The 24,834-nt window shown below is 46.0% G+C and overlaps 3 protein-coding genes and 1 non-coding gene across 9 annotated transcripts; 2 read left to right on the top strand and 2 right to left on the bottom strand.

The window, feature by feature from the left end:
* Positions 1-6,878: 6,878 nt before the first annotated feature.
* xkrx (XK related X-linked) lies at positions 6,879-12,015 on the top strand (the record flags this gene model as incomplete). The annotated part of the gene is given in 4 exon segments (NM_001032710.1): positions 6,879-7,370; positions 10,431-10,690; positions 11,186-11,899; positions 11,945-12,015. Coding segments are annotated over 4 exon segments (1,206 nt in total). The 5' UTR covers positions 6,879-7,185.
* Positions 12,016-12,953: 938 nt separating this feature from the next.
* nox1 (NADPH oxidase 1) lies at positions 12,954-17,775 on the top strand. Of its 3 annotated transcripts, none has more exons than XM_011618329.2 (13): positions 12,954-13,101; positions 13,266-13,361; positions 13,461-13,571; positions 13,814-13,898; positions 14,307-14,452; positions 14,724-14,905; positions 14,993-15,116; positions 15,188-15,280; positions 15,357-15,598; positions 16,131-16,293; positions 16,448-16,594; positions 16,685-16,809; positions 17,210-17,775. In XM_011618329.2, the coding sequence occupies exons 1-13, from the start codon at positions 13,057-13,059 to the stop codon at positions 17,334-17,336; spliced, it is 1,686 nt and encodes a 561-aa protein (XP_011616631.2). In that variant the 5' UTR covers positions 12,954-13,056; the 3' UTR covers positions 17,337-17,775.
* A 304-nt stretch (positions 17,776-18,079) lies between these two features.
* Positions 18,080-23,652, bottom strand: cstf2 (cleavage stimulation factor, 3' pre-RNA, subunit 2). Of its 4 annotated transcripts, XM_029847110.1 has the most exons (15): positions 23,493-23,652; positions 23,195-23,273; positions 22,856-23,025; positions 22,627-22,763; positions 22,430-22,549; positions 22,208-22,330; positions 21,959-22,097; positions 20,956-21,015; positions 20,254-20,353; positions 19,973-20,169; positions 19,507-19,631; positions 19,300-19,332; positions 18,794-18,877; positions 18,299-18,449; positions 18,080-18,226 (listed from the first exon to the last, which is right to left on the bottom strand). In XM_029847110.1, the coding sequence occupies exons 1-14, from the start codon at positions 23,587-23,589 to the stop codon at positions 18,327-18,329; spliced, it is 1,587 nt and encodes a 528-aa protein (XP_029702970.1). In that variant the 5' UTR covers positions 23,590-23,652; the 3' UTR covers positions 18,080-18,226; positions 18,299-18,326. The 4 variants fall into 4 exon arrangements, with proteins under 4 accessions (XP_029702970.1, XP_029702971.1, XP_011616632.1 ...); XM_029847111.1 differs by lacking the exon at positions 19,300-19,332; XM_011618330.2 differs by lacking the exon at positions 20,956-21,015.
* A 1,106-nt stretch (positions 23,653-24,758) lies between these two features.
* trnav-uac (transfer RNA valine (anticodon UAC)) lies at positions 24,759-24,831 on the bottom strand. The gene has a single exon. It is a non-coding gene; the product is annotated as a tRNA-Val (tRNA).
* Positions 24,832-24,834: the final 3 nt, after the last annotated feature.

Below are 24,834 nucleotides of genomic sequence, written 5' to 3'. Positions count from 1 at the left end.
TTAAACATCTGGGTAGATGATAGACTGCCATATTATCTGTTCCTCAATAGTTGAGGAACCCATAGTTGATTTCCAGTCTTAATCCATTCAAACTATCCACAACAGTTTACACACCCCGTCTTTTTGCGCACTGCCTCACAGCATCGTATGGAGAAAATGTATTCAGAAAGAGACGTAAGAAAAGAGTCGGGTTCTCCAGTGATAACGTATCATATTCAGTGCAAATGAGTGTGGATGACAGCCTCCAGAGAGCTGCAGCCTCGGCTTGTGTGCAGCTCTTATCTCATTATGTCATTAGGCCAACAGCCAGTCAGGCTCTGCTGGGTCTACTCTGGTGGGTGTACTCATCCCAGTCAGACCTTAAGAAAACACACCCACACACACACACACACACACACACACACACACACACACGCACACAGATAACAGGGAGTGGAGAAAGCAGCAGTAGTCAGACCACACCTCTATCTTCTGTTCTCCACATTTCACATATGTGTCCTGTTATGATCGTACAGTTTGGATCACAGTTTATCATCGAACAATATTTCTGAATTATGGTCTAAATTTCTAGCCCTGTGATTCTGTAAAGTGCCTAGAGATGATTTTGATTGCAACAGATTCTATGTAAATAAAGATTGATTGATTGCATGATTGAAAACAAACACTATATAATTGTATTTTCTGTTTGCCTAATTGAACAAATGTGATGGATGATTATAGATAATTTAATGTGGTAAAATATTTTTAACAAAAGCACAAATTTCACATTTGCACACATGTTTTATTTAGCCCTGCACTGAGCAGGTTTTAAAGTCGCTTATTCGCCCTAAAACAAAAGCATGAATGAGAAGTACTGGGTTTTAAAAAAGACTTTCAAAATGTAAACATTATCCCATTTTTATAGAAAATGTTCTTTTCGTAAGAGCGAATACAAAAAATACAAAAATAACTATTATTGGAAAAAAATGGAAGCATACTGATTTTTAAATGTTCCATATATGAGACAGTAAGTTGGAACATGTGGTCAGGAATGCTGACTCAGTGTTCCCAGGCTCTCCTCTGTTTCAGGCTTTATGCTAAGCTCAGCTAAACAGTAGCTGTACTGTATATTTATTGCCTGGACACTGGAGCTGTATCAGTAACTTGGCAGTGAAGTGAAGGCCCGGTTTCAGAATATACAGCAGTGGGGAGAAGGTTCCGTTCTGTCCGGCATGTCGTGAAGAATTTTAAACAGATGGGCAGCGTAGCCTTTTGGCCGACCTCATCAGCTGATAACCCCGTGTAGGACATGAGCGGCGCTCTGTAATTAGGTTTCCGTCTTCTGCTTCCTCTTAGCTGCAGTGCAGGCTGAAATCAATGGCCCACACCCAAGTTTCAGCCTACACGCATTAGCAATGAAGGGCTTCAGTGTGAAATGTGGATGCCTTTCACAGAGGCGTGATGATGTCACAGGCAGGAAGCGGTCCAGATATATAAGGAGAGGCCAATAGGTCAAGGGCAGTGCTAAAGCTACAGGATGATTGTCTCATAAAAGAAACCAAGGTTAACTCTCATGCAGCAAACATCCACAGATTCACAGAACATCAATAAATGCTAACAATAAAATTTCAACGTGAGAGGACATTTAGTCACTATGTTTGTGGGTACGTGACACCAAATTACACTGCTCTAGCAGAGTGAGGCTTTTTTGGCTGGTCTTAACAATGTTGAAGGTTTGTTTGAGGGTTAAGACTTAGACTTAGGGTTGGGTTTTTAGTCCTGGCTGTAGGGTTAGGGGAGGTGAGGAGGAGCTGGGGAATGCAATATGCCCGAAAAAGGCCTCACAAAGATAGAAGCACAGGGATGTGTGTGTGCATGTGAACGCACGTGTTTGTTGCACCTGTTTGCTTGCACTGTTGTAGGTCACGCTGACAAGGCCAAATCTGCCCTGTTGGTGCAAACTAAAAATGGAAGTGCAAAGAAACCGATCGGCTCTTCCGCTCTTTCATCTGAAGAGCACAAATATGACAAAACAGACCAAAAATAGCAAAGAGTGACTAAAATGTATGACTCTCCAGTCACTTTGAAGGCTGTTTTCTATTGCATTCATTCCAAAATGTCTCCGATCCAGCCAGGATGCTTTTGTTTTTTAACCCTCATATTATGTTGGAAAAAAATTACATTGATGATGTTAGGGGTCAAAATGACCCGTACTTAACTAAAATGCCTCAAAAGAGCCAGGAAAACAGGTTAAACGAAGAACTACTTTATTTTAGATTATAGGAACAGTTAGAAAATTGATATTCAATATAGATTTTAATTTCAAAACTATATTTAAGGACTATTTAGCTAAACCCTTCTGTAATCCTCCCAGGTCAAAATGATGCAATTCTTCCTTTTTCCTCATCCTCTTTTCCTTCTCTCTTCATCCTACTCTACTCCCTTCTTTTCTGTCTTCATTCTTGACTCAAAGAAAGCACAGGGCTTGTTTTCCTCACTTGATAAACACATTTCTTTTTAACTTTCACATTCAATGTTCAACATTTTCACTGTTCTCCTCATGATGGTCAGAATGTTACAGTGTGCCTTCTGCAGATGGAATTCTTGCATTTTACACAAGAGGTACTTGTTTTACTTTCCTCTCTGGAGGGACAGACCTGGCATCTTTTCCTTTTTTCCCCACCTGTGTCCACTGGAGGTTGGTTGGGTGACCTGGGCTTGACCTTTTCAATCATGGCTGCAGCTGCTGGGGATCGAGCTGGCCTGGCTCGTGTCTGGATCCTGGGAGTGTCAAGTGCTTTGTTCTTCCAGGAAAAAGACAAAGTCTGTACAATTTGTTGGAATTCCATTGCTGGTTGATTTCAGTCCACAGGACATATGCATTATAAGCAGATGTGTCCAAAATGTGGCAAAGGGGCCAATTGGCAGCCTTGCCTGGCAGCTGCATGTTGCTGTTACTTTGTCCAGATTGTCCTCCCCTCCTTTAGTGGCATTATAATCCAGGATCATTTGTGGCTTCTTCTCTTCTCTAGGACTTGCTTTAGGACGGAGGTCCAGCAGTAACAGTGACAATCTCCCGGGCTTCTAACCTGCCACTTGTGGTGCAACCATGTGTGCACTCAGTCCACACAGCACCGGGATGTCCATACACATAAAGAACAGCTACTAAGCTGTTTGTTATTGGGTCCTGAAACAATCCAGACAGATATATAATACCATGTTTCCTCATACCTACAACTTTAAAATCCCTCTGGGATAAAAACAATCCAGTCACTCACCTTGGAATTCAAGTATTTGTCATCAGCCATTTTACACTAAACAGCTCTATTTGCTTTACTTTGGCATTCAATTCAATTCAGTTCAATTCAATCTTTATTTATATGGCACTTTTCATACCCTGGGTAGCACAAAGTGCCTCACAAAGGATAAAAACAACAAAGAGAAACAGGAAAATCAAGAAACAAGAGAATCAAGAAGAAGGACAAGAAAAAACAAACTGCATTGCTAGTGATACTTTCTCATATCGGTACTGTAATTCCAGTTAAACAGCTACTAAATGCCAGCTCTGCCTTTGCTCCCTTGGCAATGAAGATTCTTTCTTTTTCTGAATGCAAAAACTCTGAATTTTTGTGACCCCATTATTCTGAAGAAAATGGCTGTAATTTCGAAATTATATTTATTATATTTTATTAGAAACCCTAAATCAAATACTTATAATTTCTAAACCACCAGTGAGGTAAAATATGTATTCAAAATGTTATAATAAGGATAAGGATAATAAGGATAAAAAGCTTTATTGATCCCACATCGGGGAAATTGCACGTTACAGCGGTAGCCCGTGGTGTACAATACAGAAAAGTACTAAAAGAAAAAAAATTAAAATAAAAAGACTCTTATATTATGTACATTGCTATGTACATTGTACAGTATATACAGAAATTAAAAATTATGTACAGAAGGAGTGTCAGACAGTGTGAAGAAAAATGAAGGTGCAAATAAGACATTCCAGAGGTAGGATGATTAGTTAGTGCAAATACTCCAACCCTGGGTTATTGGTGCTACAGTAAGTGTTGTGCATGTTGAACAATCTGACGGCAGTTGGGATAAATGACCTGCGGTAACGTTTCCTTTTACACCGTGGGTGTAACAGTCTGCTGCTGAAGGAGCTGCTTAAGGCCCCCACAGTCTCGTGTAGGGGGTGAAAGGGGGTGTCCATAATTGATGTCAGCTTGGCTAACATCCTCCTCTCACCCACCTCGTCGATGGAGTCCAGAGAGCAGTCCAGGACTGAGCCAGCCCGTCTGACCAGCTTGTTGAGTCTCTTCCTGTCCCTCTCTGAGCTTCCACAGCTCCAGCAGACCACAGCGTAGAAGATCACCGATGCCACCACAGAGTCAGAAAAGTCCTAAGCAGTGACCTGCACACTCCAAAGGACCTCAGTCTCCTCAGCAGATGGAGACGACTTTGGCCCTTCTTGTACAGGGCGTCTGTGTTATGAGTCCAGTCCAGTTTATTGTTGAGATGAACACCCAGGTATTTGTACTCCTCCATGATCTCAATGTCCAAACCCTGGATGTTCACGGGTGCAGTGTGAGAAGCCTTCCTACTGAAGTCGATCACCACCTCCTTTGTCTTGCTGGTGTTGATGCGCAGATGGTTCAGTTCGCACCAGGCGACAACGTTGGTGATGACCTCCCTGTATTCCAGTTCGTTCCCCTCAGACACACGTCCAACGATGGCTGTATCGTCAGAGAACTTCTGGAGGTGGCAGCTGTCCGAGTTGTGGCTGAAGTCCGATGTGTAGAGAGTGAAGAGGAAGGGAGAGAGAACTGTACCCTGCGGTGCCCCCGTGCTGCAGACAACCACATCGGACTCACAGTCGCGGAGCCTCACGTACTGTAGTCTGTTGGTCAGGTAGTCGGTGGTCCAGGCAGCCAGGTGACAGTCGACTCCGGCTCCCTCCAGCTTCCCTCTCAGCAATGATGGCTGGATTGTGTTGAAGGCACTGAAGAAGTCAAAGAACATGACTCTCACAGTCCTCCCGGTGCTCTCTAGGTGTGAGAGTGACCGGTGCAGCAGGTAGATGACTGCGTCATCCACACCAATGCCCGGTCGATATGCAAACTGTAGAGGGTCCATCTTGCTGTCCACCAGCTGTCGGAGGTGGGTGAGAACAATCCTCTCCATGGTCTTCATCAGGTGAGAGGTTAAAGCCACTGGCCTGAAGTGGTTGGGCTCCCTGGCGTGCGCAGTCTTAGGAACTGGAACCACACATGATGTTTTCCACAGTAGTGGAACTCTCTCCAGACTGAAGCTCAGGTTGAAGATGTGCAGGAGTCCTCCACAGAGCTGATCTGCACAGTCCTTGAGTAGTCTGGAGTTGATGCCATCGGGGCCAGTAGCTTTCCTTGTCTTGGTCCTCCTCAGCTCCTTCCTCACCTGATCAGCTGTAATGGAGAGGCGAGGTGTGACTCCTGCTCCAAGCTGCGGAGCATCATGGACAATGTCCGCCACCCTCTGCACACTGTCATCCACAGCCAGAGAAGCCTGATCAGCCAGAGGCTGCGCCTCCCCAAGTACAGGACAAACAGACTGGGGAAGTCATTCATCCCCCGAGCCATCAGACTGTTCAACTCCTCCCTGGGGGGGAGGAGGGCCAACAGAAGGACTGGAACAACACTGCAATAACATAATACTGGGACATCCATTCATTCAGTTCATTCATTCATTCAGTTCATTTATTTACATTTCTATAGTTTTATATTATATTCTATTTTTAATTTATTCTATTTTATTTCTTATTTTATTCTATTTTTATTTTTATTATTTTTAATATTTTCAACAGTGCTGTACGTTTCTTTGGGGAGATGCTAATTTCCCTAATGGACACCCCCTAAAGGGATCAATAAAGTACCCTGATTCTGATTCTGATTCTGGTGGGTGAGGACGGGGGTTGGAGTGTGAGGGTCGATCTGGCAGGGGGTGGAGGGAGGTGGCGTGGTGTGAGGAGAGAGCTGCAGGTGCCTGAGGTGTTACGGGGGGGGGGTGACAGCACAGTCAGGTCTGGGCTTTGATGAGTGGGAGAGGCAGTCGAAACTGTTGAAAAAGGAATTCAACTCGTTTGCCCAGTCCAGGACCCCAGATTCAGGGCCCCTCCCGCTGTCCTTTGTGTGGCCTGAGATGGTTTTTAAGCCTCTCCAGACTTCCCTGGCGTTGCTCCCCTAATATAAAGGATTAGAGAAACAAGCATGAACATAAAGCAATTAAAAATAAGGGAACAAAAGACATTCTTTGTTCAGGCATTTTGCACAAATAAGGGCGTGTGAAGAGCCATAGTGAACTTTCAGTTTTATTTCTCCTAAATTTGACATATCACCATGAACCAGGCACAAAGTACATAGTTACAAATCTGCTCATTGTCTTTAATATTATTTATTATTTATGTTGTCTGACAGTCCAAAAGAGCAACTTCTGCATTTTGGCGTGGTTTAATCCCGGAGGGGAACGTGTAAAAGGTCCCTCCAAATCAAAGACTCTGACTTCCTCTCTCTTATTTTGAAAGGATCCGGCGTCGGTGCGGCCTGTTTGCCGCAGGCGTCGCGGCAACAGCGCATCAGAAGACGGGAAACACAACCTGCCAGCAGCCGCACAAGTGCGTCGACGGGAGGACCAACAACCAAACGCCGCGCAACTCAGGGCCCGCAGGAAACGCCTTTACAGTTTGACACCGCGAGCTAATGCAAATCGGGGCGCTGTTTAAATCCCCAGTTTTGTACAAGGGCTCTTTGTTTGGAACCTGCTGAAAGAGGAGCCTGAACTTTCCGAGAGGGGCGCAGCGCTGGTATCACCGCGGGCGGTGTGGTGCGTTCACTGGGGTTCCGCCGCTGGAAACGACACGTACGGTCGTTGATTAGATGGACGAACAAAAACTTTTCATACGTGACTAAATGGATGCGCGCCTGGCTTTGTTAACTTAATACAATGTGATAAAAGGCGCCGTAGATCAGAGTGGTCTCATAAGTGACCATGGAAGAACAAGAACGAGAGATCTCCGACATAGATCCGCCGGATCACCCTTCGGAGGCGGAGAACGGCGTCATGCTGGTGGTCAGTCACAGCCGGGACCGGGGCCGCGCTCCCCTCAGCGTCGTCCTGGCCACCGTGCTGTACTGCGCCGAGTTCGTGTCCGCCGCCGTGCTCAGCAGCATGTACCACAAGACCGACGACGAAATCTGGATGAGCTTCACCATCACCTTCATGCTGGTGCCCGCCGTGCTCACCCAGCTGGCCCTGACTTTCATCCACAGAGACGTGGGTCGGGACCGGCCCCTGGTTCTGCTCCTGCACCTGCTGCTGCTGGGCCCCGTCATCAGGTTCGTGGGGCTTTGCATGTGAATCAGCTTATAGAGAAATATTATTCTGCTTCACCACAGCATAATAATACAGTTAAGACGATATTTGTAGGAATGCATTTGCACATCAGGTGCATAAATCTTGTGCAGGGATATTTTGGGAAAGGAATGCAGGAAATGATGCACTTCTAAAGTGTGAAGCATAGTTCAAGTCTAAATAGTTGTTCATTTAATCCCACCAAGGGTTATTCAGGCTTTGGCTTGTGTTATGGTGTCAGGCTCGTGTTATTAAGAACACTAATCATCAGTCCAAAACATCATAATAATAGAAGAAGTGCATCAGTCGGCTTTGGAGCTCATTTCCACCAAAGTGGTTGGACACTACCAGAAGGGTTGAGCAGCTTTTCTTCTTGGTGAAGGATGAGTGCATGATGACATGTCAGGCCCAAATAAAATCACACCCCAGATGGCAGGAAACCCAGCGGCCTCCCACACGACCTGGCTTGGTTTCATTTGAAGTGGTCCGTGTTGATCTCGCCGCCGTCCTCTGTTGCACCCACGCCTTGTTATCGGCGTTCAGATGAGTGCGCGGTTGCACATGCACTTCTATGACCTCATCGCGGGTTTATGAGGCCTCAGAGCTGCAGCGGGGACATCGGTAGACATTCCTTGTGATATTAGAACAACAAACAGTTGAAAAGGTCGCACGGCGTCTGAGCTTTAGAAGGCAATGCGTGAGGTATTGCCAGTAGTGTTGGAAAAGGATCCACAGCTTTGGAATACCGGGCATTGTTGGGAGTCGTAGTGGACTGTGTTGGTTAATGCTGCGTTATTATTATTACTGGTGCAGCAAAGCACGGTCGGTTTATATATAGAAGCATCTGGAATCCATCCAAATGTCGACGTTGAAATTTGGAAAGTGGGTTGTAGTGAGCCTAAGGGCGTGGTTCCCGGACAAGGTGCGACACGCGGGCCTGTTTTCCAGCTCCGTGCTGGGTGGGAGCTGCAGGATTAATGCTATGTAGGTGGAAACGGGAGCATTTCCTGTGTGTTTGTTGGTTCCAGTTGCAGTGTACCTTCCAAAGCCTCAAACATGCCTCCGTTTTGTCATCTTACAATAGTCCGTGCAGGTTTTCAGCTCTGGTGAGAAACTGAGTCAATTATTGATTAACATGCTGGGGATAAAGTCACACACGGGGCTCCAGATTGACCCGCCGCATTTCATCATCAGAGATTATCCCCTTATCTGTTTGTTGTTTAGCAACACTGAGGCGACGCGTCCGCCGCAGCCGAGCCACCGAACCAAGTCGCTTGACCACGCCCGTTTACAGGAGTGGCGGTTTGTACCGTTTCATGTCACAGTGGGAGTTTGTGAGCGTCCAGTTGTTATTCAACCCTAAAGTCCTACCATCAACGCTACGGTCTGAATTAGCCTCCAGGCAGGATGGCTCATATCAGCATTGATAACAGAGACGCAGGAAGAAATGTGGTCGATGAATCAGCGTTATTATTCACTGCTTCCCCAGGGTGGACGCGTGCGAGTCGAACCTCGGACTGAAATCTGCAGACGCAGCAGTAAATCATCTCAAAGGAGGAAAAGAGCAGATTAGTCTGGTGAGGCTTTTCCTCTGCGCTGATGTAAACAGGCTGAGACCACAGTTTTCCGGTGTGACTCCAGGATGCCTTCCGTACTGATACCGTGCACACTTAACCCTGCTGTGCATTTTTCCCTGTTTCTGAGTCAGGGTATCCAGGGCTTGTTCTGACTGGCGTCTTCAATCATATGATTCCAGAGTTGAAGCAGCCACGTGGTCTCAGACCAGTCTCAGCACGCCAGGCCTCCCGTCATGTGTTTATGAGCGTCTCCACACTCCTCCGAGCATGATGGTGAAACCCCAAGTGACTAAATCAGACCAGAGGATCTGCTGAAAGAATTTCCTGACTTGTCTGGCAGCTCTCGGTCAGAAATCAGCCTCTTTTCAAAGCAGTTCCTCTTCTTTGAAGGGGTTGTTGTTGCACCACGCTCCCCGGGTTCACGCAGCGAGGGTGCAAACGGCTTCCTTTTGTAAATGCAGATGACGCTGCTCTGGTCGCCGGGGGATGGATTCCGTCGGTTAATGCGTTCACCAGCAGTGCGATGTTTTTTTTTCCCTCTAAGTGAAATTCTGTCCACCTCCCCCGTTCCTTTACAGACGCCTGAGTGTGATTGGCTCAGCCATTCTCAGCCCAGAACATCCAGATTTACAGCTTTTAAGTGTCAGCAAATCAAGGTTTGCTCCTGTCACAGGCCGCGTGCATGAAACTTGTACTGTGTCTGCCTGCTGGTGAGCAGATTTAGCACTCGTGTGTGTGTGTGTGTGTGTGTGTGTGTGTGTGTGTGTGTGTTTCAGACTGCCCACAGACAGTAATATTTGTGTTCAGAACGGTTATGCACAGACCACTGGAGTGCAAATAAAGGACAGCCAACCCCGGTTTCTCGGCTGTATATGGTTGAACCATGAGGGAATATTTTCCTGTGGGAATTCTCGGAGTTTCGGATGCTAAATATAACAATCCTGCTCCATAATGTGATATTTAGCGTTGCAGCGGGTTTGTTTGTACAGCTTAACGTCGAGTTGTTGGAACAGCTACAAAAGTGTCCTAACTGGCTCTTGAGGTCGTTCGCCTGCTCATAATGTCTCTTGGTGAATTGTGTCAGTTTGCGTTCGCTGACTCAACCCTGGGTGCATTTACCTTGCAAAAGGCCACACCCAGACACTTTGTGCGTGTATGTTTTGACCTCAGGGTTGTGTCTCGTGTGACTCCTGGCTGCCCCCTGGTGGTTTATCCATGCTCTGCTTCTTTGTTTTGCAGTGATTTACAGTGGAAGGTTTATTTTCAGTGGATCACTTACCCGAGTGTACAGAGCAGGCTCATGTTTATGCTCTGATATTTGCTGTACACATTTTACTGTACATATTTTCGCCATATTGTAATTTAAGTAAAATCTCAAATCTTGCCTCCAGTTATGGCATCTATTACCCCCGGCGTGGGACTGCCCTCTTGTGGTGGGAAAGTGTTACTTCACTCATGTCTGCTGTTTTTCTGGTGGTTTTTCAGGTGTTTTGAGGCGCTGATCGTCTATTTTAAGGCAGGCAAAAAGGAGGAGACGTACGTGACCCTTTCCAGGAAGATCAGTCTGAAGAAGGGACGGAAGATTCCGATGGAGTGGGAAATAGGCCAGAGCGAGCGCACGCTGGCCGCGCACAGGAACGCGTTCAAACGCACGGCGGTCATCCAGGCTTTTCTGGGCTCCGTGCCTCAGCTGACGCTGCAGATGTACGCCGCCATCCAGGAGAAGTACAACCAGCCTGCGAGAGGTAAGAATGCTGGAGGGGTCAGAGGTCACACTGTAGGGCCGCTGCGGTCTTTTCTCAAGTCCATGACTGGAAAAGTGAATTACTGGTGACAGATTTGTTTGGGTGATAAATTATCTGAAAAATAAAATCCAGTTTAAGCGATAGCATCATTGTTATAATCTTGGACAGCAGTAGATCTGATCATGAAGCCAGTCTGCTTCAAACAGTCTTGAATATCAGGTTAAATATCAACATATCATAATGTGTGTATACATAGTGTGTATGTAGTTTTGACACTTCTGTAGTTATTCCTAATGTTAATCAGTGAACTAATAAATACAGGCGAGACTCTGATTGGGCGGCTCAGAAGTATGAAGATGCCGGCAGGATTTAATTGCATCACCGTGTTTATGGCATCAAATGACTACATTCATGAGAAAATGAACGGTTGGAGCTTGCGTTCCACAAGCAGCTGTGTGTGGGTGCGTGAACGGTTTTCTATGCTGCTCTTTTCAGTGGTTCTGATGATCATCAACCTGGTGTCCATCACGTACGGGGCTCTGGTGTGCAGCGTCCTGGCCATCCACATCAGGTACGACGACTACAAGGTGCGGATCCGCCCCGCAGCCTACCTGTGCATGACCGCGTGGAGAGGGTTGGAGATCGCCACCCGGGTCACGGTTCTAGTCCTCTTCAGCACGGCGCTCACACACTGGGTCATCCTGGTGGGCATGGCCAACCTGCTCTTCTTCTTCTTCCTCCCCTGGGCTGAGTTCTGGGCTAAGAAAGGCTCGTTGACCCAGGGCGTGGAGAGAAACTTCTCCAATTTCGGCACCGTGGTGGTCCTGACCCTGTTCACGCTGCTGTACGCCTGCATCAATGTGTTCTGCTGGTCGGCGGTGCAGCTGGACTTCACCCATCGAGAGCTCATCCAGAGGAAGCAGGGCTGGGGGCGCCTGGCTCTGTACTACTGCGGACGCTTCGTGGAGAACTTGGTGCTCATCATTCTGTGGTACTTCTACAAGCAGGACTTTTATGAGTACGTGTGCGCGCCGCTGCTGGTCGTGCAGCTGCTGATCGGCTACAGCCTGTCGGTGCTCTTCATGCTGCTCTTTTACCAGTTCTGCCACCCCTGCAGGAGCCTCTTCAAACACAACGTCCACGACTGCCTGCGCTGCATCTGCTGCCAGAAAGGGACGAGCACGAGACAGAATCAGAAGCCGTCCTACTCCACCACCGCCACCATGGTGTTGGGGGCGGAGGAACCGCTGAACCCCCACCCGTCAGAAGCCCCTGACCTCACCAGTCAGCTGGGCGAGCGCGAGACGGACATTGTCGAAGATCTGACGGAGGCGGTTTGAGAGGACTGAATCGAAACGTTTTTGTTTTTTTAAATGTGAAAATAGATCCCAACACGAACCTCGGAATGATTTTAGGTTTCTGAGCCAGCGGGGTGAGAGAATAGAGCCCATCTGAGTCTCTGGAGGTCACAACAGCTTCAATTGTTCACAGCTCTGAGAGGCATTTAGGTGAACTCCTGTCGGCTGAGCGGACGCTCTCGTGCACCCCGTAAACCAAAGAATGCAGCAAGTGTCGACACGCGGCGGCGCACAAAGGTTGCGTTGAGCCGCTCGTGCACAGGACACAGCCAGGTGTGGGGGGGGGGGGGCATTCCAGCGGGCCGCAAATCTACGCAGGAGCATCTCTGGTTTACTTCCTCTCAGACTTTTGCACGTTTGCATCTGCACTAAAAAGGGTCCGATTCAGCCTTAAACGTTTAAACCCGATGGTCTGGTGGCCTTAACTTGAAATGTTAAAAAAAAATGTAAAGAAACATGGAATTGTATGAGGGAAATGTGTGAAAATGGACTTTTATGACAATCTGTCTTTGAAAATAAACATTACTGTAGGTGGAACTGCTTTGACACTAAAATAGCCTTCACAGTTTGCTTATTAATGTTGGTTGGGTGCCTTTACTGCTGTTTTACTTGAAATTTAAATAAATCACATCACATTGCGGACGTGATTACCCACATCTCGTTTTTTATGATCAGCATAAACCCTCTGTTACAGAGTTCAACCCTCATTTCCAGTATTTCCATCCTGTTTTATTGCGTCATGAGGGCTTCCTCGTTCCTGCAGCTTATTCTTCCAGCAAGTGGAATGCTGTCATGCAGCTGCAGGAGGAAAAACTGCCTCTGTGGGTTCCTTGTCGACCTGATTTCGACACATCTACCCGAGTTTCCTTCTGTGCGTGTGCGCGCGTGTGGAGGAGGAGGTGTGAGCGCAGGTGCGCGATAGTATAAAAGCGCAGCCCCGGACTGAAGATGCGGAGAAGCTTCTGCTGCTGCTGCTGCTGCTGGCTGTGGAGATAAATAACCCCCGAGATGGGCAACTGGATCATCAACCACGGACTCACCGCCTTCATCTTGGTGAGCTGCTGGTCGTCACATTTGGGGGAATTCACTTGGCAAATCACGGCGGGAGCGCGAATCCCCGCGGCGCGTTTGGACGTGTCGCACACCTGTCAAAGAAATCTTCAAAGTAGCTCATAATTAACCTGTGCTGACTGATTTGTGGTCGGGACGCTTTGCAGGTGGTCTGGATGGGCATCAACATATTCCTCTTCGTCTGGTTTTATCTCTTTTACGATTTAGGAGAACGGTTTTTCTACACCCGTCATCTTCTGGGGGTAAGTGAAGGCGTCAGACGAGACTTGCCGAAGTCCGCATAAATGGGTTTCATTAGGAAGTATCCATGAGTGATATTGTCCCATCCTCCCCCCCCCCAGTCTGCTCTGGCGTGGGCCAGGGCTCCAGCCGCCGTCCTCAACTTTAACTGCCTGCTGATCCTCCTGCCGGTCTGCAGAAACCTGCTGTCGCTCTTCCGCGGCTCATTTGTGGTGAGATTTTGATGCGTTCAGGGTGCGACTGCACAAACCCTTTCAGCTTTGTCTCCTTATTTCCCCTGACATGTAGTGAACTCACGACGGATGGTTCCCCTCCAGCTACTTTAGAAACATTTCACTAATGCCATTATATGATTCCCCCCCACCCCCCCCATGAGTCGTCTCAGGCTTCCACAACAGTTCCAGGTCAGTGAGGTCGGTTTCTGACTATCATCTGATCTTATCTTCCTTCTCAGTGTTGCGGAAGATCAATGAGGAAACAGCTGGATAAAAATCTGAGTTTCCATAAACTGGTGGCTTATATGATCGCTCTGATGACAGGTAAACTTCTTTTCTTAAAATACAGATCGAGGCTCTAAATGATTATTTTATATAACTGTACAATATAGAACTGCTTTGCTATAGATTACTGATCATTTATTACAACGTTTTGGCACATTTTGGGCTCTGCTTATTGGAAAAGTGATAACTGTGAGATCTTTTCCATCAGTTCTCATTTTTAGAACTATTACATCCCTAAACTTAAAGTGTTTCTCTAAACTGACCTTTGCTTTGGTGTCGAAGCATTTCGGCCTGGTGCCAAACCCAGAACAAATATTGGCTAAAGGGGTTTTTCCACATATCTCGTCAAAGACGAGAACCATTTTTGTATCTGCTGCTGCTGTATGCAGCCAGCGTTTAAAGACCTCGCTGGTTTAAGCTCAACGGAGGCTCTTTGTGTCCCGGCAGCGGTCCACATGATCGCCCACCTGCTGAACGTGGAGTGGTACAACAACAGCCGGCAGGGAGTCTACGATAAGCTCAGCACCGCCCTGTCCAATCTGGAGGACACCAAAAATACCACATACCTGAACCCCATCCGGATCACCGACCTTGTGAGTTCGCGCAATCTTCCCTTCGCAGAGGATCACATTTCCAGAGGGGTTTTCCCTCAGATCCATGGTCCCTGAGGAGGAGCCACGACTCAATTTACCGATTGAAATCGAATGCTTTTTCTTACTGTTTCAAGTCATTAAAACAGAAGCTGAATGAGAGGCAATCAGATTCCAAGATGATCCATCAGATCAGAATGTGGTGGATGATCGTAGCGTAGCTCTTGTGGTTCAAACTATGATTCAAACGCATGCTCTCCAGGATCCGCAGCAGATCCCCACCTACTTTGTCTTCACCACCATCGCCGGGCTCACGGGCGTCATCATCACCCTGGCCCTCATCCTCATCATCACCTCGTCCATGGAGGTCATCAGACGCAGCTATTTCGAGGTCTTCTGGTACACCCACCACCTCTTCATCATCTTCTTTGCTGGCCTCGTCTTCCACGGAGCCGGGTGAGGAACCGCTGCCAGCTGACTTCAACCTGTTTGGAATGCTGTCGCCATTAGTGCAAACTGGTTTCAAACATGTTGTATTTGCAGCCGCATCGTGAGGAGTCAAAATTCCGAGCCAGCACACGACGCCACCTTCTGTAAAGATCGTACGGAAGACTGGGGGAAGATTCCCGAGTGTCCCATTCCTCAATTTTCAGGAGGATTCCCACAGGTTTGTCTTTTTGTTGGTCTTCAGACATTCACAGGCTAACGGACACCAAAGACCTCTCTTTGACCCTCCAGACCTGGATGTACGTGATCGGACCGATGGTTCTCTATCTTTGCGAGCGTTTGATACGCTTCATCCGCTACATGCAGACGGTCAGATACAGGAAGGTATGTTTGATTCGTCACCCGCCGTTGTCCTCTGGGGCCCTTCGCAGTGAGCGTAACCTCGGTCCCATACGTTTAGATCGTGATGCGGCCGTCCAAGGTGCTGGAGCTGCAGCTGATGAAGAGGGGATTCAAAATGGAGGTGGGCCAGTACGTCTTCCTCAACTGTCCGGCCATCTCGCAGCTGGAGTGGCATCCGTTCACCATGACCTCTGCGCCAGAGGAAGACTTCTTCAGCGTCCACATCCGCTCCGCAGGAGACTGGACTGACAAGCTCATCGAAATCATGCAGCAGCTCCCCGAGGGAGCACAGGGTCCAAAGTGAGCATTAAAACACATTTTTCCACAAATGTTCTAAATGCTTAAAAAAACAACAACAAAAAAACCCCAAAACTAAGCAGTTTACTTTGATGTTTGTAATGAAGCTTCTGTAAAACAGCAAAGCAAGCATCCTTCTGTCCTCCAAAGATTCTGTTTTCTGAGTTTTAATCAAAATCCGAGATTATTTTACTGTAAAAAAGAAAAATTCTGAACTGAATCTGTGTAGAGTAGACGTTGCTGTAGATGTGAAGGTATTGATGAGAGTTAGCTTAAAGGAGAATTATGAGATGTTTATGAGGCTAACATGGCTGTGCTACATGCTTTCAGCAATAACAGGAAAATAAACATAAAATCAATAATTTCCCTGTAGCTTAGGAGTTAAATAAATACAATAAATACTGCTTCAAGTCAGTCGTTTTTAGTTCCTTGTTGATGTTACGACACCTCTTGTTTAACACCCAGTCACTCTTCAAAGGTTCTTTCACACACTTGTGCCTCCCAGGTGAAACAGTTACTTTATTGTTGTCCTCAGAATGGGCGTGGACGGTCCGTTTGGGACGGCCAGCGAGGACGTGTTTGACTATGAAGTCAGCATGCTGGTCGGCGCCGGCATCGGGGTCACTCCCTTCGCCTCCATCCTCAAGTCGATCTGGTACAAATTCAAGGAATCCAACCCCAAACTGCGCACCAGGAAGGTAGTTAAACCTGTTATTTCACACTGCTGCCTGTGATGGTTGTGAAATAGGGGCCAGATTTATCATTTGATTAGGAGCACTAGTGACAAACACAACAAGGCCGTCCATTTGTAAGAGGGTCATTGTTTAACCTGCATCTGTTTCCTGGTCTCAGATCTATTTCTATTGGCTCTGCCGGGAAACACACGCCTTTGAGTGGTTCGCTGACCTCCTGCAGGTTCTGGAGAAAGAAATGGATGAGAGAGGCATGGTGGACTTCCTCACCTACAAACTCTACCTGACCAAGTGGGATGACGGTCACGTACGTGTCTCAAGTGCCGACTGACCAAAGTCCAGGTAAAGAGGGCGAGTTTGGCTCTAGTCACACGCCTGCTTTGTGTGTCCCCTGCAGGTCAACCACATTAAGGTCTACCCGGACACGGACGTAGACATGGTCACCGGGCTCAGGCAGCAAACGAACTATGGCAGACCCAACTGGGACAAGGAGTTCGAACAAGTCCGCAAGGAGAACCCCACGTAAGACGGAGCTTTTTGTCGTAAATCTCCATATTCCCAGTGGACCCCGCCCCCCCCCGTACGGATTCACGGTCCCTGAACAGGAAGCGTGAGCCACAGTTCCTGAAAAACTGTTTCAGCCTTCAATTCTGGGGTTTTCCACCAACAGGGTGACAATTTCTCTCCAGCCTAAGCAGCATTCCACCATGGACTTCACAGCTTAATGGAATAGACTGTGCTCTATTTATCATTGTACATCTATTTATTATATTTGTCATTGTTTGCTGTACTGACACATCATTTAGAGCTTTCATCCCAACAAAGGTTGAATGACGCCACTTTAGCTTCATTCCAAAATAAAAAAGGGTCAAGCGCATTAAATCTTTTACAATGTTCTTAAGTGTTCTTCTGATGTTCTCAGGTCTGTGGTGGGAACCTTCTTGTGCGGCCCCGAAGCTCTCGGCGAAGTCCTGGCCAAGAAGTGCGGCAAGTACTCCGACGTGGATCCTCGCAAGACCAAGTTTTACTTCAACAAGGAGAACTTTTGAGAGCCACACCCCGCCGGGAAAACAGGATCGAGGAGGCGCTTCGCCGTCCTGGACGGCGATAGAACGTCACCGATCACTGCCGTCACAGTTCCTGTCGACCTGACCAAGATTACGGGAAGCGTTTAAGTGTTACAGAGTTCAAGGTTCTGGCGTCAAAGACACGATTGAGTTGCACCCAGTCATTAGCGTTTATAGTAATCTGGAACTACTATCCTTATCTTGTTTTGTCCACTTTTGTTTGTCTGAGGACAAAGCAGGGCCGTTGTGTACGAGATGATGTCACTTTTCTTCATTCTTCTTGTGGGACAAATAGCATACAGTCCAATTATGTCTCACCTGTCAAGTTTGCTGTCACATGATTTAGGACATTATTGAAATCATGGGTTGGAGATCATTGCTGTTATTCTGTTTTTGTAAATAAAAATGTTTTACCCAATTTCCTTGGGGGTGAAAAATGTCCTCAGAAAACACATTCAATAGAACTGCAAGTACTTAAGTATATCAATTACCGGTACTGGTGGACTCGAGACAAATCCGCCCAAGACCAAATAGGCAGGTTCTGCTCCGGAAATACGCTTATGTAAGTTACCGAGTAAACAGATGAATCTTTACAAGCATAAAAGCGTTTCTTAAATATCAGGTTAATGTTGTCGATTTAACGACTGATAAGGTTTATTGGTTTCCTTCTGCTCCCTCACAATCGTTGAGAAACAGAATCAGTCACAGAGTTCAATAAATGCAACTTTTTCCCTGTTTCTATTTGTTTTATTGACAAAACATAGTATCCAGATAAAAGTAGGCGGTGACACAAAAGCACAATAATGGTTAATGGATCGAAACAAACGAGACACCTTCAGATCTGTGGGAGCAGAACGAGACGAGGTGGAGTCCTGCAGGGAAGAGTCACGCGTTAAAATCACAAATGGCTCCGTTGACTCAACGGTGGACTGGACGGGGCCTACCCCAAACCAGTTTGGCTCAGCTGGACCGTCACGGCGCTCCTGCCGTCTTCTGAATCTGCTCTTTGAGGATGAGGATGCTCTGCCGCTGCTCCGGGGGCAACATGGCGATCTGTTCTGGGGTCAGCTGCAGAACCTGCATGATGAGAGCAGCCTGGAGGACAGAAACAGGAAAAGGGGGCCAATATTACATCACATCCACACACACAGGAGGATTAAGCCCTTGAAACTCAAATCTAAGGTGTGCTTCTCTCGTCTCATGCGTCACCTTTTCTCACTTTGTTGCACAATCAAGAAAACAATCCCTTTAAAAAGCTTTGCTGTCATCTCCAGCTATTGTTTCTTAAACCGGCCTTTTCTCCTCGCTCTGTCTACCTCAAAGGAGACGCTACGCAGGATGACTTGCAGTTAGTGGGGGAGAGTAGAAATGAAGAGTGGTTCTGCTTGAGATTCCTGGCCACACCCGCCTTTTCTGTGATTATAAGAGATAACACACACCTTCTCCTGATCCTGTGATGAAACCTGGCTCTGGCCTGGACTGAAGCCTCCTCCTGATGAAGGAACAGAAGGAATCCCTGGGCCCTGTAAGGCAAAAGCACTTGTCCTTTTCAAGGCAGACTGGATCAAATATCCAATTTCTAATAAAGTATTGCTCATAGAGTCTGTGGCTGACATCTAAAAGGATGAATATACATAGAACAGAATTGTAAATTGCAGTTATCGGTTCAGGTTAAGAGAAATCTTAATTGTCTTAAGTTTTCTTCATAACTCAAATATACAGAGGTGGGAAAGTTCATAAAGTCCAGGTACAGCTGCCCTGAAGGAACAAATAAAGTTTGCTGAAGTTGGTATTGAGGCGATCGCAGCTTTGCTAAACAATATTGGTTCCCACTGCCAGCACATTTCTGAGAGGGGGAAAGGCAGCGAGTGGAGCCCGATGATAACAGACAGGAATTTCCCACACAAACTGGAAAGTCAAGTTTCAAAATAAAAGCATCTGTTACCGTTAGGTAGAACTGACTCTCACTCATTGCTTCCTACAAAAAAAAAAATAAATAAAATATGCCAGAGCTCAGGAGCACCATGAATAACAAAAGTATCACCATCAACCAACACCATTCAAGCATGACCACAACTAATTATAGAACTGGAAAAGACAAAGCTGAGACGACAAAAGCAGCACAGTGTTTTAGCATCTGATCTTGTTTTACCGGTCTTGCAGCTGGAGGGGCATTAGGACCCATGCCGTGAGGAATGGCACCCGGCATTCCCGCAGCCATGGGAACCCTCTGAGCCGTCACTGGACCTCGAGTATCCATTGCCCTCGGGTCGCGACCTGCAGGGAAGAAACACTTGATGTATTTAGCTCAAAAAGCCTGAAAATATCTTGAAATGAGTTTAACCACAATAAAAATGCTAAAAACCACAAATTGTCAGCTCCAAACCGCCGCTGAACCCAAAAATAGCTCATCTTTTCAATTTGTATATGCATCTCTAATTATGGAGCTATTAAATATGCAGCAACAGGAAATAAACCGGACTGGTCGGGAAATCCAAAGGAAATGGATTATATAATTATAGAATAATTTAAACCTCAGGGAAAACTGCAAAATGTAAAGAACACAATCACAAGGTTATTACAAATTTGCCTGGGGCAGATGGAGACTGTTGAGCTACCTCGGGTTTCCATGGGGGGTCCTCGTGATTCCATCATCATGGGACCTCTGGGGTCACCCATCATGGTGCGCTGATCAGCCATGGGTGGGCCTCTCATGTCCATGGGAGGTCCTCTCATATCTGGTGGGGGTCCACCTGCCATTTGGGACATATGTACAGGCGCCTGGTGCTGTGGTGGGGCCCCCATGTACGGGCGGCTAAGTGCACAGGAATATTTAAATTAAAATCACAAATATTTTGTGGGACATATTGGGGCCGTGTGACCCTGGTCAACATCTTACTTTGGGTCAATGACCTCTCCAGTAACTGACAGCAGAGTTCCTCCCCTGGGATCATTGGGACCATCACCCAGAAGGCCTCTCGGGGGGATCCCGCCAGGTCCTGGCGCGGAGAAGAAGAGGGGAAAATGTTCAACATGTTTGTGAGCCACTGGTTTGGAAACTGGTTCATCGCTAAAGACTTTTACAAAGGTCCGTCTCTGAATGAAGCTTAAATTACGGGAGAAACGCCTCATGAAATGTGACCCATGTAGTGAAAGGCTCACATTTCAGGAGGCGTTTCTCCCGTAATTTAAGCTTCATTCATTTACCCTAAATGTTCGGGTCTGTAAACTACACAAAAATACACGTGTCAACACGCTGGAAGATTAACGGTTAATGGTTTCTTTGGAATGCAGGAAAATTGTGAGGGGAAAAGTCACATTTTCCCAAGCGCAAACTAACAAAACTGCCCAGACAGGACAGAGGAATTTAAGTCAACACTAACCAGCTAATCCACCAAAAGCCTGACTCTCTGAAACAACCTTTCAATTTGCATGCCGAGTGGAGGAGTGTGCTACTCTTCCCAACAACAATGAAGTTCTGAATAAGGTGTAATCTTATTCTAGCTACAACCCGGGGTTTCCGAAGTGTTGTTGTGTATTTGTGGCCTCCACACCAGTCATATGAGCCGACTGAAGAACTGAAGGAGTACAGTGATGATACCTTGAGGCCGCTCGATAGCAGCTTGCCCAGACGCTCCTGTGGGAGAATGCTGAAGGTTTCCTGAGTCAGCATTAAAGTAGGAAAAAGAACAGGAGACACAGACTCAAGAGTGCAAAGCAACACAAGATCATGTTCTAGTGTGCTCATCCTATTACTCTACACCTCCGGAGGTCCCGATTATTTAGTATTAGCGTGCATCTTTGGGGTCCTGATTACGAGAAAGCTGTTTAGATGTGCTCTGAAGTGATTATTCAGACCTCATCTGGAGGTAGATGATCCTGCAAGGGCCACTGTGCTATATGGTCCATATATTAACATGTTGCCAGTCTGGGATCACAATACTGAGCTTTGCTGACAGATGTGAGATGTTGTGATTTAGAAGCACTTAGAACACATGATTGGATGCACAATCTTCAACACTGGAAGCAAAAACTCATGACTAATAATCAGTCTTTTTCAGAAATGTTTTCAGTGTTACACATTCAGTTCTTTTTTTTTTTTTTTGCTGACAGCTCATTTATCAACTACTCCGGCCAGACATCAGTGTCGGTTTCTTGAAACACCGAGTTGGTTGTCGCAAATACGAAGATCTCCTGCGCATATTTCTTTCCGCACAGAGCAGGAAGTGAGGCTCAGTTACAAGCTGTCACTTGAGAAGCACATGTTAAAGCCAGGTATGAACAGCCTGGAGACACATAAAGGGTGCCCACAGAGAAAAAAGAAAACATCGCATTCAAAGGAGATAATCTGCACACGAGTACTCGTTAGACAAGTTGGCTAATTACAGATGCTCTGGTGACATCTAGTGGATGTGCTACAGTGTGGTGGAATAAACAGCTCAAAGTTCCACTTGTGTATCAGAAATGGCAGAACACTATCAAAAGACGACATCTGCCGAGGTTCTTAACGTCTGCAATTTTGACTATCACCGTATTCACATCCACATCATTGTGTTGCTCAAAGATTGAACGTTTGCTTGTGTGGAAGGCACTTTGACGTTTACCTGGTGGCCCTACTGGTACTGGTCCTTGTCCTACTGGCACCGGTCCTTGACCAGGTCCTTGCACAGGCATCGCTCCAGGGACAACGCCCATGTTTGCTGACTGCATCATTTGGGGAGCCCCGTTGATGTGCATTCCAGGCTAAAAGTGAATTCAATTCAAACATTAGCCTAGCACCACAACTAAAATTTAGCATCTCAATTTGTCTTTCTGAAGGAAATGGAAGGCTTTTTAGAGGACGGCAAGCTTACTAGAGGTTGTGACTGTGATGGAGGAACATTGGCCTGTGCAGGTGGTGGATTGACAGGTGGGGCTCCTCCTGCAGGCCCACTGGAAATCAGAGGCTGGACCGAAGTTTGACGGTGGAGCATTTTCTAAAAGTGGCCCACGTGAGTAGAGGGTTTCAGTTCAGCTAACACATAACACCGCCTCCACAAGATAATTTTACTGATGTGGTGTTCAGCGTCTATTACCAGGGCGATCTCTGGGTCCACAATTCGCATGACCACCTGGGCCTGTAGCAGAGCATAGGCCAGCTGAGGGTTCTGCAGAAGCATGTTTCTCGCCTCTTGTGGGCTGTTCTGCACACAGAGCTGGACAGAAAAAATAGAAAAATGAAGAAAAGTGCAGAAATTACCCCTACTGGAGAAAAACTGGCATGTGATGTTACCTTCATCTGTTTCATAAGTTCAAACATCTGCTCAGGCGGCAAACTGGCCACAGCTCTACTGATGGACTCTGGGGCTTCATGTGGCTGAACAGTATCACCATAAGGAGACTCTATAATAGGGCTTCCAGTTCCCAAACCTACACCATAGCAAACAAACAAAGCAGAATATTTAAACATCACGTAAAAATCTTTACATCCTCTAGTTGCATTGCTTGAATCAAGTCCTTACTTTTCAGTTCTTCTTTGTTTTTCTCACTTGCAGCATTGTCAACACGGAGGGCTCGACCACTAAACTCCCTCCCATTCAGGTTTCGCATGGCACTTAATGCTGTCTCCTGGTCTTGATATTCACAGAAGCCATATCCTTTTGGCTTTCCAGTCTCTCTGTCATATACCAACCTGAAAACGTCCAAATGCAATCTCAAAGCCAAAATATTAACCATCTAGTCTACCATATATGAAAATCAATTAGAAATTAAACTGGACAGAGGATTGGGGATGTGAATCCATTCAATTAAGCATCGTCAGGGTCGGAATCACTACCTTGACGACTGCATCTTTCGCTCACCTGAAGCTGACAACAAGTCCGACTTCGGAAAAGATGTCTTTCAATTGTTCTTCTGTGGCTTCATATGGAATATTCCCGACTGAATACAATAAAACGTTTTTTAAAAATCAGTTAATGAGACAAAACAGAAAACATTCCGTGTTTTCGTATAGTAATTACTCTCTAACTTGGTTCTGTTACTACTTAGCTCGGCGTTAGCATGCTTTGATTCATTAGCTGGTTGCTGAATTGTTGGTAAAGGACTCATATAATAAAAATGCATTAATAAATCCCGGATAGAAAATTTCAATAAACTTACCAAACACTGATCTTAGCGAACGATCAACGGCTGGGTCTCTATTAGCGGCTGCAGCAGCCGCGGCTGCAGCAGCAGCGACACCAGACACACTCGCCATGTTGCGGAGACAAATGACGGTAACACCAGGAAATTTGAGTGCAACAATTTCCGGTTGTTCGACAGGCCTCAATGGTGCGACCTTTGCCAAGTCTCGATGGTTGATATGTTCGGCTTTTTACCATTAAATGATACTGAGTAGCAGTAACTTAAAATTGCTTTCACCATAAAGATTCACCCAAAATCAAACCACGTAAGATAAAATATTTTTTTAAATAACACAAATTAAGATGTGAAAATAGATGGCGCTATTTGCCATTATAAAGACACTCGCCACTTTATTAGGCCTACGAGAACAGTGTTTTGACAACTGATTTGGTGAGTACTTATTTCTTTATTACTTTATTTATATAAACTTAAAATGCCTGACATTTAATTTTCTTTTTAATTTTTTTATCTGACTGGGATATGCATTAAATGAGAGTAAGGATGTAACAATTTAATTAGAGACTAACAACTGGATAATCCGAAAATACCCCCGTACTAAATGGGAAGAATCCTCTAGTGGCTAATTTATCTCCGTTGGAACTTAAAATAACAGGGAGTTGCAAATTGGTATCCCCAAATTGCAAATTGGTGTACGCATTTCTCTTTTATTTATTTATTTATTTAAATATGAATAATTTACCTTACAACCTTACATTTATATTTTCATTTTTCTCAAATAAAATACTGCAAAACTTTGAAATAAGCATGATTATAGACCACCAAAAATCAATTCAAAACAAACGCTTTATCTGTTCCCGAGGGGCTATTGAAGGCAGGTATAATCAGCATGGAATAACTACCCATGAAAATACTGTATTCACCCCAAACATTAAATGGGCAATGCACAATTTTACACTATTTCCAAAATAATATTGGAATGAAGTGCAGAGAGTGTGGTGTCAATATAGGAAAAGCGAACACCAGCTGGCTACTGGAGTGACAAGATATTGCAGACGTGAAATGGTATCATACACGAGTTAATGTAATCGAGGGATCCTATCATTGATAAATGTTGACCTTTGAAGATAATTATTCCCAACATGGCTGGTTAAGTATTGTCATTCCTTTGTGTACGCTACATAATAACCACATTTTAATTAATCTTATGTCTTGTGATTGCGTAATTTGATTTTTAAGCGTGAAAAGGTTAAATAATTGTTTGAGTCACAGGGGAGAAAAGACTGGTTCCACTGGGGCTCGAACCCAGGACCTTCTGCGTGTAAAGCAGACGTGATAACCGCTACACTATGGAACCGGA

Source organism: Takifugu rubripes, chromosome 14 (genome assembly GCF_901000725.2).
Source record: "Takifugu rubripes chromosome 14, fTakRub1.2, whole genome shotgun sequence".
Classification (NCBI taxonomy): domain Eukaryota; kingdom Metazoa; phylum Chordata; class Actinopteri; order Tetraodontiformes; family Tetraodontidae; genus Takifugu; species Takifugu rubripes.
The sequence above is the reverse complement of the archived record's forward strand: the minus strand, read 5'-3'. Positions and strand labels throughout refer to the sequence as shown.